The 16,433-nt window shown below is 36.6% G+C and overlaps 3 protein-coding genes across 6 annotated transcripts; 1 reads left to right on the forward strand and 2 right to left on the reverse strand.

The window, feature by feature from the left end:
- Window positions 1-2,875: 2,875 nt before the first annotated feature.
- Window positions 2,876-8,488, forward strand: LOC143632919 (BTB/POZ domain-containing protein POB1-like). Of its 4 annotated transcripts, none has more exons than XM_077101324.1 (6): window positions 2,876-3,140; window positions 6,623-6,748; window positions 6,857-6,978; window positions 7,070-7,133; window positions 7,218-7,497; window positions 7,562-8,488. In XM_077101324.1, exons 1-6 carry the CDS (start codon window positions 2,876-2,878, stop codon window positions 8,373-8,375), a joined length of 1,671 nt encoding a protein of 556 aa, XP_076957439.1. In that variant the 3' UTR covers window positions 8,376-8,488. The 4 variants fall into 4 exon arrangements, with proteins under 4 accessions (XP_076957439.1, XP_076957441.1, XP_076957442.1 ...); XM_077101326.1 differs by lacking the exon at window positions 2,876-3,140 and adding an exon at window positions 3,568-3,592; XM_077101327.1 differs by lacking the exon at window positions 2,876-3,140 and adding an exon at window positions 4,989-5,007.
- Window positions 8,489-10,998: 2,510 nt separating this feature from the next.
- Window positions 10,999-11,780, reverse strand: LOC143632920 (uncharacterized). Its single transcript, XM_077101328.1, has one exon. The coding sequence runs from the start codon at window positions 11,740-11,742 to the stop codon at window positions 10,999-11,001; it is 744 nt and encodes a 247-aa protein (XP_076957443.1). The 5' UTR covers window positions 11,743-11,780.
- A 1,185-nt stretch (window positions 11,781-12,965) lies between these two features.
- LOC143632921 (protein CURVATURE THYLAKOID 1A, chloroplastic-like) lies at window positions 12,966-15,337 on the reverse strand. Its single transcript, XM_077101329.1, has 5 exons — window positions 15,157-15,337; window positions 13,722-13,816; window positions 13,535-13,642; window positions 13,336-13,407; window positions 12,966-13,161 (listed from the first exon to the last, which is right to left on the reverse strand). Exons 1-5 carry the CDS (start codon window positions 15,311-15,313, stop codon window positions 13,096-13,098), a joined length of 498 nt encoding a protein of 165 aa, XP_076957444.1. The 5' UTR covers window positions 15,314-15,337; the 3' UTR covers window positions 12,966-13,095.
- Between the last annotated feature and the right edge of the window lie 1,096 nt (window positions 15,338-16,433).

The following is a 16,433-nucleotide window of genomic DNA, read 5'->3' on the forward strand; positions in this document are numbered from 1 at the left end:
CAGATTTGATAGGGAATATTAATATTAATACCGTGCGAATGGTGAAACAGATGGATATATGGATTTGATTTGAAGGCGTTCGAGTATGCGCCGAATCGATAGATAATAATAAGAAGACGATGACGGATGGATGACCTAGAATCGTAATAATAATAATAATAATCGAGCCTGTTATAAGCACCACCGACTAAATAATAATAATAATAATATCCAACCGGGTTCTAGGGTGGGAAGATTTTTTTTAGGTTCGGAACTAACTTGACGTATACGAATCGAGTTCGTTTAAGTTTAACTAAACAAATAATGGAGATGAATGTTATAGAGGGTTTGTTATTCGTGTTTGTTCGGGGAAATATTGTTGTTGTTTTTTTTGTTTAAGAGGTAAACGAATGTACGTGAAAAGATACGTGTGTACCATTTCAACACCTGATTATATGTTACTTGTTTACCTGATATTTTTAAGTCGGTTCGTTTTAAAGTTAGATATGTGTTTACTATTATCTAATTCTCTCTTAAGTCCCAAAAGGCCAAAAACCAGTCAAGTTTGGAACATTGCAAGTAGAGAACATGAGAATAGTAAACGTCCCATGTGAATGCGTAAAACCTTTACAAGCAGTAAAAAGATTTATTACTCAATAAGATGAACGAGCAATTTATCTTAAAGATTCAGTCAAATATTTATGAGATTACGTGATCTCTATCATACAAGATAGAAAATAAAAGCAACTCAGGTTGATTACATTGAGTCCGAATCCAAACATAACTGACCAAATAAGCATGCTAAATGTTGAGCATGCATGCTAAATGGCGGTCATAACCAGTTCTCCAACGAGCTACGTGGCTCGGATAACTCTTGAATTGTGTGAGTATGCCATTGGTACAAATCCCGGTATGGAAAGATGTTTCTGCTGAGATTGTTCAAGAAAATTATCTTGTTATTTAAAGATTTGTTAAATGTTATAGAGTCAACGTTTCACTAGCATATAACTGATGTATCCCCCCCCCCCCTTTTCCATTGCGTTTTCAAGTTTAATTTAAAGGAGGAAAGGAAAACGAGAGAGAGAGAATTTGTTATGTCCCGAGTTTCAATCAATGAAGGAAAAATAAGTAAAAAATAAAGGGGTGTTCCCGAACTTCATTAAATGAAAGAAAAAGAGAGGATGGGAGAGAAAATGATGAGTAAAATAAGAGAATTTGTATATTTCCAAATTGGAAATATTTGGAAGGAAGGAAAATTGAGATATTGAAATAAAAGATAAGAGGAGAAAACTTTATTCTATTTCCCTTTATTTTCATAATTGAACTCGGGAACATAGCGTTCATAATATCAAGTTTAGCATAAATATCAAGGATTATAGTCACTCATAGAGTTAGATACTCGCGATACGAAGATGACTAATTTTTATTAAAACCCTGTAATCTTATGAAACAGTATTTTGTAATTCAAATACTCGGGTATTTAATTATCGAGTAAGTTTTTCAATATAATGTAATATTTTAATAAATTAAAATCTTCCGCTAAAACGAACCCGCAACTCTGATATATTTATAAAACATGTAACAACTATTGGTCACACATTTAAGCCCTAAAATCAAGGTGTGACATCTACATATGAAAAAAAGAAAAAAGAAAACAATAAAAAAATTTGCTAGGTGGATTTATTTTGAGTTCTCACAACTTAAGACGTGTGTGTATTAATGTCGAACCATTACCCACTATCATCATCCCTAATCACAACCGTCATAAGACTCGAAGCCCTAAAATCACACCACTGCCAGTTGCTCATTTGGAACCAAAACCCTAACCGCTACAGATTGAGTTTAAGATCAAACGGGTTTCAAGGGAGTCGCGAATCAGGCTCGGTTTTAGACATAGATCGATAGGGCTGCGAACTATATTCATATACGATAAATATGATGACGTGACAAGTCTTCAATCAGGGTTTTTATGTTACATGCATGTTTAGAGATGAGGATGACAACGGATGGTGGCAGTGGTCAGTGGTGGTGGGGTGCTTAGTCAAGGTAAGCGATGATAAATGAAGATGATGAACCGAGGTTGTGTAAAATCGTTTAGTAAAACTAATAAAAAAACTAAACAAACCGGATAAAACAATCCACCCTTGATATAACGATAAAAGTAGACAGAGTCAACAAGAAACCTCAAGAGACCAACCGAAAAAAAAAACTGCACATCCCAAAGACCATAGTGTTTTAAAAATCGCTAGTCGGACGGTAGGGTAGGGACTAACGATTAAACGAGACTAATCGGAATTAATCGGGTCCGACTTTAATGAATAATTTTCAATTATATATATATATACATGCACACATTTTTATATGAAATTTTCAGTTTTATAAACACATAAACACATTTTGGCTATGACCTCGCAGGAAATCGTTTGTTTTTTATGAAAATCTCACCGGAAACCGTTGATTTTGGTCGGAATCTCATCGGAAACCGTTGATTTTGGTCGGAATCTCGTCGAAACCGTCAACTTTATCCGGATTTGACGTTGACCGATTAAGCCAGACTAACCAAAAATTAATCAATAAAGCAGGGAACAACGATTAATTAGAGATTAATCGACACCTAATCGGGTTTTTTCAACACCGTCTATCCCAAAATCACAAAAATAATAAGTTTAAATTCAAAAAAACGAATACGTTTAACAAATTGATGATAACCGTTTACCAGTGTATGAGTTTCTCTCTACGTATATAAAGATAAACAAATATAAATATAAATAAATAAATTAATTAATTAATAATACCAAACTCGTCTTGTGTCTCTTGACCTCAACACATTTCATTTCAACTTCCATCAGCTAACCAAAAACCTAGGGTTTCCAATTCCATTCAAGTCAATCAAACCATGCGTGATTCGAATCTGGATCTATTCGATCCACGAACGGCTATTATGGACTCATCGGACTACACTCCTTCCGACGTCAGCCGCGGCGACGGCGACTTCGGATTCGCGTTCAACGACAGCAACTTCTCGGACCGGATACTTCGGATTGAGATAGTTTCCGAGTCTACGGAGGAGGAGACTAGAGCTGACGGCGAAGGTTGCACTAGCTTAGCTGATTGGGCGAGAAACCGGAAGCGAAGGCGAGAGGATATTAAGCGAGAGAATGGTATATTGTTTGCTTATAGTTTCAGAGTTTGTTAATTAGAGGTTTATTAATTGATTGATTGATTGATTGATTGTTGTTGATACACTTTGTGAAACTAGGTGAATATGTAAATTGTGAAGAATTTGATGATTATTTTTTGTCTCAGTAGCCTGTTTTAAGTTACCGTGAAGCTTATTTTGTGATTTATTAAGTGACTGTGAAGCTTGCTTTGTGATTTTTTAAATGATTTATTATTGTGGCAGGAAGAATTTGATGGTTATTATTGTTTTGTTGTTAGGAAGCTGTTTTAAGTGACTGTGAAGCTTGTTTTATGGTTTATTAAGTGAATTAGACACTGAGTTATCGTGTTATTTGGTGTGAAAGTGAGATGTGATAGAAAGAGGGAGCTGAACTAGTTTAGCTTTGGGGGAGGAATCGGAAGCGACGGAGAGTGAATATTAAACGAGAGAATGGTATGTTGTTTGTTTAGGTTTTGAGAGTTTGTTAATTAGAGGTTGATGCGTGTGTGTGTGTATGTTATCTATTGCTTCTTGTTGATTATACAATTGATGCCATACATGATTTGATGAACTGTTTATGAAATTAGGAGGATATAGGAGAGAACTGTAAGATGTGAAGAATTTGATGATTAATTTTATGTTAGGATCCTATTTTAAGTAGTTGTGAAGCTCCTTTTTGACAGTATTACATGATTAGACATTGAATTATCATGTATGTTCACATGTATTATTTGGTATAAGAGTCAGATGTTGCTGGTGCGGAGCAGAGCTGAGCTGAGCTTATGATATATGCCGTAAATTGTTGTTTATAGTTTGAGGTTTTGTTAATTAGAGGTTGATGTGTGTGTGTGTATCTGTTGCTTGTTGTTGCTTATTCGATTGATGTCGTACATGATTTGAATAAGTGTTTGTGAAATTAGGTGAATAGTGTTAGATGCTAAGGGTTTGGTGATTGTTTTTGTGTTAGGAACCTGTTTTAAGTAATTGTGAAGCTTATTTTATGATTTAGACATTGAGTTATCTGTATGCTTACATGTATTATTGGTTATAAGAGTCAGATGTGATAGAAAGATTTCTCTGGTGGGGAGCTGAACTTAAGACATACAGTATTACATTGTGACAGACAGACAGTGTCAGCCTTTGACAATTATAAGTTGTTTGACATGAATGAACTGATATGATGCTAATAATTAGGATGAAACTGTAAGATGTGAAGAGGATGATTATTTTTATGTTAGGAATCTATTTTAAGTGAATAGACATTGAGTTGTCATGTTCAGATGTATTGTTTGGTATGAAAGCTATATGTGGTAGAAAGATGTTGCTGGTGGGGAGCTGAACTTAAGACATACAGTGTGACAGTGAGACAGTGCCATAAGTGTTGTTGGTTGAAGGAACCTATGACAATTATAAGTTGTTTTGACATGAATGAACTGATATGATGATGATAATTAGTGAGCATCACTTTATTTTTTGTCTGTTTAGCCTGTTCTGTCTCTATTTTAGGTTTCTACATGAATATAGGTTTTTTTTCCAGTTATTTGAGCATTTGGCATAATATTTTGAAAATGAGAAAATCAATGATAAATGATAAATATAGTTAATAGTTTGCATAATGGAAGAAGTTATTTTAAATTTACTTTCTTAAGGGAAATCCTTGAGCTATTTGCTTAATTTTATATTCACAGAGCATATTTATTAACATTTTCAGTTTGATGGTTGTTGCTTGACATGAAGATTGCAGATGTCTAATAAGAAGTGCTGTAGGGATACTTGCTTTTGCTATTGATGCTGTACTTGATTTGAATAGCTGTTTGTTAAATTAGGAGAATACTGTTAGATGTGAAGAATTTGATGATTATTTTTGTGTTAGGAACCTATTTTAAGTAACTGTGAAGCTCCTTTTTGACAGTATTAAGTGATTAGACGTTGAGTTATCATGTTCACATTTATTATTTGATATGGAAGTTAGATGTGATATAAAAATGTTGCTGGTGGGGAACTGAACTTAAGACATTCAGTGTCTAGTTCATAAGTTGTTTGACATGAATGAACTGACATGTTGGTAATAGTTAGTAAAAATAGTACTTAAAATTGTATATATGTACCTTTTTCTGTCTATTTCTTAGGTCACTACACGAATATAGGTTTATCTTCCAGCCATTGGAGGATTTGACATGATATTTCATTAAATTGAAAATAAAGTATTCTGATAAATATAGTTTGCATAATGGAACTTGTTATTATAAGAGTATTCCTCGAGCTATTGGCTTGATATTTTTTACTTTCTTAAAAGAGTATTCCTCGAACGATTGGCTTGATATGTTTTAACATGTTCAATTAGGTGGTTGACTGGTTGTTGGTTGATATGAAGATTGCAATTGTCTAATAACAAGTGCTGTAGGGATACTGCACATGTCTGTTTCCTTGAGATAGTTATCTTCTTAGATCTTTACTTTAGGGCATATTTGACACACTGCATGGGCCATTCTTAGTCTGTTGATTGCAAGTTTAATTGGTACATGAGTACATCAGTATACACAAAGTATTACTCTTTTACTCTGCTTTTGGCTTCTTGAGAGTGTAACTCTTGGTACTGCTGGCAATTTAATTGCCATTTTGTGGACTGTAAAAGGCTGTTCATGGTGGAAAACAGGAGGAAGTGAGAAGCGTTGGTATCTAGAAAAACTTTGAGTTTAAAAACTCAAGTAATATATAGTTTACTCTTGTTCAGTGATATAGTTTTTGTAGGATTCAATTCTTTAAAACAGTTTTTATAAAATAAATAGCAGGGTTCTGGTTAATCAACTAAATGGATCATCTCATGTATGGTTGGGACTTGGGCCAGTCGGCTCTGTTGGGAGAGTATGTATGATTTAGGGCCAACCTTTTAGATTAAACAAAGCATAATAATATATAGGACAGAGTTGAGGTAATCTGGTCATAGGGAGGGCTGAGGTGAAAGGGGGAGGAGTTTAAGAAAGTTTTGTCATTTATAAAAGCTTTGGAACGGGTGATAAAGTCGGGATGGGAATATGATATTTCCTGTTTTTTGTTCTCACTTGTTGTATGGGCAAATTACTGCTGACACGTTCTGTAATGTGGTCATTAATTGCAGAATCATGGTTATACTTGACTCTTTTCTGGTGGAAGTCATGTTTCTTATTGAATGAGTGTCTTCCACAAGGTGCATGTCTCTTTACTAGTGTAGGAGGATCGGAGTCAAACTTTAGCATCTTTTTGCATGCATTTATTGATCGAGTTTAGTCATCTTTGAAGCACAATTTGCTATAAAAGCAGTCACTTGTCAGGATTTGATTTCTGAGTTTTAGCTCCTCATAATAACCAACAAGCACTCAGGAAAACACAAAACAGTTTTTTTCTGTATTCATTTAGGCTTGCTTGATGCTTGATAAAGATGGTTATAGTTTGGTTACTTTGAACAAAAGTGCATTCATTGACCTTGACAATTGGTGTTCACAGCTGTAGATATGTCTGCTGTTGGTCCAGAGGAACAAATTCTGAACCAGCCTGATAACATTCCTGATGACTTGGACACTGAAAACCAGGATGAGGAGACCGCAGCAATGATTGAAGAACCCCCATCAGGTTTGCTCATTTTCCCTATTGTTTTCTCAAATAATTTTTTATCTTGTGTTTGTCAGTTTTATTATCACATCAAAATATGTTAAACGTGTTCTTCCATTCCACTTACAGGAGATGAAGGTGCAAACGACCTTGATTCAAACTGGAGCATGGAGTGCTCAACAGTTGTAAGAGTAAAAACTCTACACATTAGCTCTCCAATTTTGGCAGCAAAAAGTCCATTCTTTTACAAGGTGAAATTCCCAATTTCCAAATGAGTATACTATTTTCTGTCATTAAAATTCTTTAATTTATAGTATTCATTTCCATTCATCTCCAATGCAGCTTTTCTCTAATGGTATGAGGGAGTCAGAGCAACGACATGTAACATTGCGTATCAATGCATCCGGTACATATTTCATTTTATGTTGAGCATACTACACCTAAAACTGATAAATATTTTTTAGATTTCTCACCTTTCGTTTCGCAACAGAGGAAGCTGCACTTATGGAACTCCTCAACTTTATGTACAGCAACACCTTAAACGTGACAACTGCTCCTGCTTTGCTCGACGTATTAATGGCTGCTGATAAGTTTGAGGTGGCTTCTTGCATGAGATATTGCAGCCGTGCATTGAGAAATCTGGATATGACACCTGATTCTGCACTGCTCTATCTTGATCTTCCATCCAGTGTTTTAATGGCGGAAGCCGTTCAGCCATTGACCGATGCAGCAAAACAGTTTCTTGCTGTCCGTTACAAAGATATCACCAAGTAAGCTCATCTAATTTTACGTTTATTTAAGAAAAGGACCATTAATTTTCCATATTATAATCAGGTTTCAAGATGAGGTTCTCAACTTGCCTCTTGCTGGAGTAGAAGCAATTATAGCAAGTGATGATTTGCAAGTGGCATCAGAAGACGCGGTTTATGATTTTGTACTCAAATGGTCCAGACTTCAGTACCCTAAAATAGAAGAACGCCGTGAGATCCTAGCCACACGGCTAGCTCAGTTCATCCGGTTCCCCCACATGACCTGCAGAAAGCTCAGAAAAGTCATGGCATGCAATGACTTCGACCACGAGTTTGCACAAAAAGTGGTCGTGGAAGCCCTCTTCTTCAAAGCCGAGGCCCCACACCGACAACGCACCCTAGCCGCTGACGAAAACCCTCCCCCAAATCGCCGGTTCATCGAACGGGCCTACAAGTACCGTCCCGTTAAAGTTGTGGAGTTCGAACAACCACGCCAGCAATGTGTAGTATACCTAGATCTGAAACGTGAAGAGTGCGAGAATTTGTTCCCCTCCGGCCGGGTCTACTCTCAAGCGTTTCATTTAGGTGGACAAGGGTTTTTCTTATCAGCTCATTGTAACATGGACCAACAAAGCTCGTTTCATTGTTTCGGGTTGTTTCTAGGGATGCAGGAAAAAGGGTCGGTGACATTTGCGGTTGACTATGAGTTTTCAGCTCGGTCAAAGCCTACTGAAGAGTATATTAGCAAGTATAAAGGGAATTATACTTTTACGGGTGGAAAGGCGGTTGGTTACAGAAACTTGTTTGCGATTCCGTGGACCTCGTTTATGGCCGAGGACAGTCTTTACTTCATCAATGGCATCCTTCATCTTCGGGCCGAGCTTACTATCAGGCATTAAAAATATAGTAGTTAATGAATATTTCTAACTTCAAATGTTGTTATTTGAGAACTGAATCAAAACTTGTGTGCTTTGAAAAGATAAAAGAGTAAATGTAAATTGGTATTATGGACCTTAATATGCCTATATTTATGACTAGGATAGAGCTCGTGTAATACACGGGTGGTTAAAAAAGAAAACAAAATGGAATGTTGTGAATTTATAACAATTATGAAAAAGAAAAGACATTTGAGTTGGTAAGTCACAAGCATTTTAAAAGCAAGGTCTTAACAACATATTTTTCATTTTATCATTCATGAAGGGAAAATTGTAACACGTAGAGGGTCCAATTGAATGACATGTGAAAACATTGTCCTGCTTTAATAGTAGGGAAAATCTTATAGAATAGTAATCAACTTTCAAAAGTGTTCTAATTAGGTCACCGATGTATATTTTTCTCAAATCGGGTCACTAAATCTTCAAATCAAGTCTTACCGATTTTTGTGTACATCAAGAAAGAAATGGATGATAAGATGTGGGTGTCGGAATTTGCAATATATGTAGTTAAATTTAAAAATTTTAAAAAAACGTTAATTATATTAAAATTTAAAAATAAAAAATAAAATTCACGTCGCCACTCAACGTCAACTTAAAAAAAAAGATAAAAAGATTTCCTATGTGAAACAGAAAAGAAATTGGCTAAAAAAACATGTTAAAACTTTTAATTTAATCAAACACGAAAGTTGAGTGACCTAATTGGAACACTTTTTAAAGTTAAGTGATCTAATTGGAACACTTTTGAAAGTTGGTTACTATTCTATAAAAGATTTGCTATCATATCATACAATACGACAGCTCAATTGAACTTTTAACATATTCATATCGAATTATTAAACTACATTTTTGAGAAACGATAACCAAATTTGCTGAACTTGTCAAACCGACCATGACGGTTTGGCTTATATGGTTTAAATAATCTTTTTTCAAACTAAAATTTGTACTTGTAACTAAGTAGTCGGCCGGTAAAACTTGGTTTTTAGACTATAAATAGTTCGATTTAGTTGTGCTTAGACAAGTTGATCGTTTCACCGGTGGAGGAAATTATGGTGGTTTCGTTGATGCATGAGAAATTAATAATGGAAGAAAGTAAATAGCATGGTCATATGATTATTTAAAAAACAGATCGTCCAACTAGTTTCGCACTTTTAGCAGTTTAACCGGTCACAAAACAGTAACAGTGTAACACATTGTAGAGTGTAGACGGTAGACAGTTGTTACAATCCGGTTTACACCTACGGTTCTTTTTTTTTGTACATCTCTACAATAAGAAAAATTAGCGCATTTCTTGCACTGCAACAACCTTAGTGACAAGGATTTCTGTAGCAACACATGATACCACACTTGCATATAATTAATTACACAGTAAGCAGAAGACTCGAGGCAGCCTTCACCTTCCTTTTCATGAGACGAGATAGAAACAAACAAACCCCGCCCACTAGGCGATACCAGCTTCAAAGCAGTCACAAGAACTAGTAAATTTTCTGTCACATGATGTTTAGAATACCAGACCGGTAAAACTTACTAATGGCAAAATATTAGCACCAACATGCCAACCATGTTAACATTATCCCAAAATAATATGAATCAAAAGCTAATATTATCCCAAACTATAAGATGAGATGAGATGATACAATCATTGATCAATGTTCAACCAAATTTTCATGAACAAAACTGAAGGTCATTTATTGAATGGGTGATGAGATCTAACAAACTAAAAGCAAACCTGCCGACACTATACGGCTGAAACTGCAAACACCCAGAAGTCGATACCATGTATAACCTGCATCAATCAAAAGAAAGACTCGTAAAGATCAAAGATTGGCTAATAACAAGTTCTTGGATCATGTAAGACAAACTAGATATGCATTTTCTGCAAACGAACCAAGCGTTCAGCTGGAAGTTCGTTTGTGCTCGTAAACCGTTCACAAACAAATTCATTAGCTTAATAAACAAACACGAACAAGAACCTTCGTTCGGTTAAGTATTCGTGAACCGTTTGCTTGCCCAATAGAAGCGAACGGACATGAACAAGGTCTTGTTCGATTTGGTTCGGTTCTGTTCGTTACAACCCTACGCATTTCTATTAAAATCAAGTTCAAATATCCACATTCAACAAACACCACAAATCAATGCCATTATTATCAAAAATCCAAATTTAACAAAGAAACCAGTTTCTGACCCGAACCGAATTGATAGGCTCGCTTATCCACCCCCCCCCCCCCCCCCCCCCCGCCAAAAAAAAAAACCATTTTATAACCCGAACCAGTTATTTACAAAACGATTTTTACAACCTGTCGACCAACCGATTCAGCTTATAACCCAAACCAGTTTCGTGCATCAATAATCCACACTCAAAACAAAATATTAATGTTTAACAAATCATAAAGATCACAGCTTGGCTAATAACAAGTTCTTGATCATCTCACACAAACTAAATATTATTCATTTGCTGTCAAAAAAAACCAACTCGTTTGTGCTCGTGAACCGTTCACAAACAAATTCATTTCCTTAACTAGTTCCGTTTAGTTCGTTTACAACCCTACGCATTTCCAGCACAACCAACTTCAAAAACTAACCTCACCATTCATCGAAGCTTGGCCTGAATTGAACTCTGCCTTTTCGCCGCCGCCTTCACCTTCTCAACATACCCTTCGATCGGCGGCGTCAGCGTCGCCAGAAACCTATTAACCGGAAACGGCGTCAAATCCGGCACCAACGCCTTCTCCCTCAACCCGTCCGGCAACGCCTGAACCGCCTCCTTCTTACACTTCAACAACGCTGACTCCGCCGCCTGCCTCGCCCGATGCTTCCTCATCAAAATCCTACTATACTCCTTCGCCAGCTTCCGCCCATCCTCCACCGTTAACTCGTATTTCGGGACCTTTTCGCCATCGACAACGCCTAATGTTATCAAATCCAATCCCTCAGGTCCTATTAACCCTAACTTATTACTATTATTATCATTATTATTATTATTTTTAATATTTTTTTTGAAATTAGTGATTTCTAGTTTTCGGTCTTCGGATATTAATCCCATTTTCTCTCTTTCGGCTTCTCGAGCACGTTCTTTGGGGGTTAAGTGGCGTACGGGTGCCTTGGCTTGCAAGCAACCGTCGATTAGGACCTCCAAATGGCTTCTTCTCGGGCCGGATTTTGAATCGGATGGATCCGGTTTCTGTTGCTGGCCTTTTTTGATGGTGATTTTGGACCGGGTTAAGGTTTTGCCGTCCTTGAGCTTGCCTTTGCCTTTGGCCGTGCCGCTGACGGAACGGCGTTGGAGGATTTGGTGAGGTAGGGTTAGGGTTTGGAGTTTGGTGAGGCGGTTCATTGTCGTTGGATGGATGGAGTTAGGGTTTTGTGAAGGAGATGAAGTGAGACTTGAGACTGGAATAATTAGCTGGTGAAAGAGGAAGGGGTTGAATTTGATAAGATGGAAAGTATTGAGGTTTATATTGTAACTAGTTTTTCCCGAGCAAACCAGTAAAACCCAAGCGTTGATACGGTAAGTCGACGCGAATTCGGTCGGTTTTGGTTACGTGCGTTATTGTATCGAAACTAAAACAAAAAAATATAAAAATTGGGGTGGACTGCGTAACGTCGGTCAGTAAAACTTGGTAAACCCGACTGTTATCGATCCCGGGCATTGAGGCGGTTGAGTTTACGTGGATTCAGTCATTTTCGTCATGTTCGTTACGGTACTGGAATTAAAATAACAAAAATCAGCATTCGGTCGGTTTTCGTTACTGTACTGGAACTAAAACAAAACTCGGTGAGTCTAGCGAATTTGGTCGGTTTCGCTCGCGTTCGGCACGGTACCGTAACTAAATCAAAGTAATAAAAAAAACAAAAAACAAAATTCATATTCGGTAGGTTTTCATTACGTTTATTACGGGCCGAAACTAAAACAAAACAAAAAGAAATACTACTAACAAGGTGCCGCAAATTAGCCTAACATGGCTTTGCGGCGCCAAACTTGTAAGTTATAATGTATAATAATTGATTCACAATTTATATAAATCAATGTATTTCCGAGTTTCAGCTGTGTTCCCGAGTTTCATTTAAAGAATGAAAGGAAGGAAAATAAGGGATGAAAAAATATGTTCTGCTCCAGTGTTTCATTTAAAAAAGGAAAAGTTAAAAAGGTGTTCCCGAGTTTCATTAAAAGAAAGAAAAGGAGGGATGGGAAGAAAATATGATAAGTAAAATAAGAGAATTTATATCTTTCCAATTAAGGAAAGAAAATTGAAGAGAATGAGGATAGGTTGGGGGTTCAAACCCAATACAGATTCGAAAATTTGAACTCGAACACAACATAAATATTATATCAATTTCTCTTTCAACTTTAAATTGCAGGCAAAATCACCCATCTAGTTTCATTTACGGAATATAAACATTAACAACAAACAGCTTAAGCGAGTCAATTTGCAAACCTGTCATGTTGACACAAATGCCACCCGTTTAGGTAAATGTGTTTGTGGATTCAACACGAAAGCCAAACCCGTTTATACAGCATACAACCAACTCAGAGTACTCTAGCTTGGCAAATCCACATATAAGATACTATACTACATTACAAGACCATATATGCTTCTTGTACATAAAATTTATGGAAAAAAAAACACATGGAGTCGAATTCAACAAACAAAGTAAATGTAGGATTATAGACTGACACAACGACCATCTATTCGGTCCCTGCAATCTTCTTCTTTATGGACTCGATGTCTGTGGCTAGTTCTTTTCTGCTCGACTGTACAAAAAACATGACACCATCAATCATTTTCCATCTTTGATAAACATACGTAAACTTAGAAACTAGGTGATTACTCAGCCGGCCTGGTCAACAGACCGGTCAAAGTCAACTGTTCTGTGTAACAGTCACCTGAAAATTATCTTGCAATAATTTTAATTATTTATTTTGTACCTTGAAGAGCAGATATCGGTAGACAAACCATCCACTATATCCGAGTCCTACCAACTCCATGATCTTTGGAAGCTGAAATTTTTATGAAACCGTAAAAATAAGATCAGAAAAGGTTATAAAATTTAATATTTAAAATTGCCAAATAATGTTATTACTTATTACAATAATATCAAACATTCAAGCTTATGCTACTGCTTACCACTGGCACGGAGTTGATTGCACCGACAACGATTGAGGACAACCAAACCGCAACAATTGCACCTCCACCATAGATTATGACGGTGGATTTGTTTTCTACTGCATCCCACTGCAAATAATAAACAAAAAAGAAAAGAATATTAAGATACGAAACATAAAATGTTTTAGACTTTTAGAATCATGTTTACCTTTTCTTTAAGGTCATTGAACAACTCGTTAGCATCTGGGGCGGACGATGCGTCTTCTGAGACCTTTATCTGGAAAAGATTTGACCTTTTTGACCCTGGTGTGAAAAGAAACATGAAACAGAAATGAGATAAGCTAAGTATTATTATTAGGCAAACTGGTGCAACAAAGAAAACGATTTGATGGTTTTAAAATCATAGAAAGCTCATGAAGATCTAATTCCCGAGCAAACATATTGAAACTTTTAAATATGGTATTGCAGTCACAATAATAAAAGGTTATGTAATGTCTTAAATTCATCAAAATTCGAGTAAATATGAATACAAAGCACTTGAAGTAAGCATTTACTTGAGTCCGAAACTCTTTTTATGCCTTATCATCAGCAATATAATCATTTATCACATCAAAATAATCATACAGTTTGACGAAATGCTTGAAACAAACAAACAACTTTTACGAAATATCAGATAAACTCTACGGTTAAACACTTGAATTATGAATTACTCAAGCCCCCAAAATCTCTATACACGTCCTTAACAACAATCTAAGCATTTACTTAACAAAATTCTTCGCGCACACACACACACACTAAGTGTTCGACAAAATGCTTGAAAGAAACAAACAAACTAATGAGAAACTTTACAACTAAATTCTCCGGTTGAACACTTGAATTATGAATTACTCAAGCCCCACAATCTTTATAAGCGTTCTTATCAACATAAGCATTAACTTAACCAAAATCTTCATACCCACACCAAGGGTTCGACAAAATGCTTGAACGAAACAAACAAACAAACAAATGGGAAACTTTTAAAACTAAATTCTCTAGTTAACACTTAGACTATAAGCAAGTAACACACACCCAAAAAATCGTTATACACGTTCTTATCAACAATCTAACCATTCATTAACTTAATCAAAATCTTCATATACACACCAAGTGTTCGACGAAATGCTAGAACTTTTTAAAACTAAATTCTCCGGTTAAACGCTTAAATTATCGACTACTCAAGCGCTCGGAACCTTTACACACGTTCTTATCAACAACCTAACCATTAACTTATCCAAACTCTTGACACACACCAAGCGCTCGACGAAATGCTTGAAACACCAAAAAATAATTTTTTAACAGTAAACTCTCCGGTTAAACACTTGAACTACGGATTACTCAAACCCCAGAATCTCCATATTCACTCTTATTAGCAATCTAAGCATTTAAGTCACGAAAACCTTCACACGCGCGACGAAATGCTTGAAAGAAAGAAACAAACAAACAAACAAATTACAAATTTCTACTTCAAGTTAAACACTTGAATTACGTATTACTCAAACCCCAGAATCTCTATATCGCTCTTATTAACAATCTAAGCATTTAACTCAACCAAACTCTTGACACCCACCAAGTGTTCGACGAAATGCCTGAAAGAAACAAACTACCTGAAACCCGCATAACAGAAGTCGAAAACGCGCGAGCAGGGAGTGAAGGTAAGCCAGAGAAACGGGTAATAGTGGGTCTGGTCGGAATACGTGGTAAGATGACGGCAGTGGCCGCCATGGAGGTTGAATTAGCCGCCGCATACACCGTCGACGCCATTACGAATGCTATCCGCACAAAGTCTAATCTATTAAGTTTTTATTATTTGTTATAAAATTAAAAGTGTAGATTTTGTTGTTGACTCGTGGAAGAATAAGGGGTTTTGATTGGTTGGTTGTTTATCTTCTTAATCCACGTTTGAAAGGTTCATACTTGAAAGAACAATAGTCAATAGAACATACTTGCTTTGGGCCATATTTACTGGGCCTTGAGTTTTAAGTATTTGGTTTCGTTGATTTGGGCTTCAAGGGCTTTCTAGGTGCATAAATCGGGTTCGGAACAGAATTCGGGTATGATCGGCTATTGTAAAATCTGGTTTTGAGAGAAATCAGGTAGGGTATTGAGGAGAAAAACTCAACCTTATCTACCCGGGTAGGGTATGTCGGGTTCGATATAACCAGGTACTGGAAGTTTGGAACCGGGTTTTGTATTTGTAATTTTTATACAAATTTAAGTCGTTAAAAATTAAATTTGTTTTGTAATTTATATAAATAAGACAGAATTACAGAAATTGTTCTTTATCTTTCACTCAAATTTCACTCGTTGTCCATCATCTTCAAAATTGATCTTTTTTGTCTTTTACGTTTCAAAATCCAACAGCGTTTGTCCTTTTCGCCTAACCCGGTTAGATTTTCTCGTTAAGTCAGGTCATGTGTCTTGCACATGATGACAAATTAGTCATTTTACCTATTAAATTAAAATAATATTTTAATAAATAAACAAAAACAATAAAAAATTTAATATATAATTACTCCTTCTCCCTCTCTCTTCGCCCTTCTTCTTCCTCCATAGCCAAGCTTTCCAGCCACCACCAAGCTCTCCGGCGGCCACCACCGCCGTCTTCTCCGACAAAACTGTCAGCCACCATTTCGCCGGCCACCATCAGCTCGTCTCCCGCCAGCCACCATCAGCCCGTCGCCGCGTTTTTTTAAGGCTAACGAGCAGTGAGTTCCGACGAAGCCTCCGGCGCCGGTGAGAGTATGGAGAAGCTGTTGGGTCTAAGTGGCGTTGAGGAGCAACCACTGCCGCCGCCACGGTCCGTAATTCTTCCTCCATAGCCATCAAGATTTCCGGCAGCCACCACCAAGACACTGTTCATCAGTGCCGTCCAAGTTTGTTC

The sequence above is a fragment of the Bidens hawaiensis genome, unplaced genomic scaffold (assembly GCF_021521415.1).
Source record: "Bidens hawaiensis isolate Kalapana, Puna unplaced genomic scaffold, B.hawaiensis_p1.1 tig00006555_1, whole genome shotgun sequence".
Lineage (NCBI taxonomy): Eukaryota > Viridiplantae > Streptophyta > Magnoliopsida > Asterales > Asteraceae > Bidens > Bidens hawaiensis.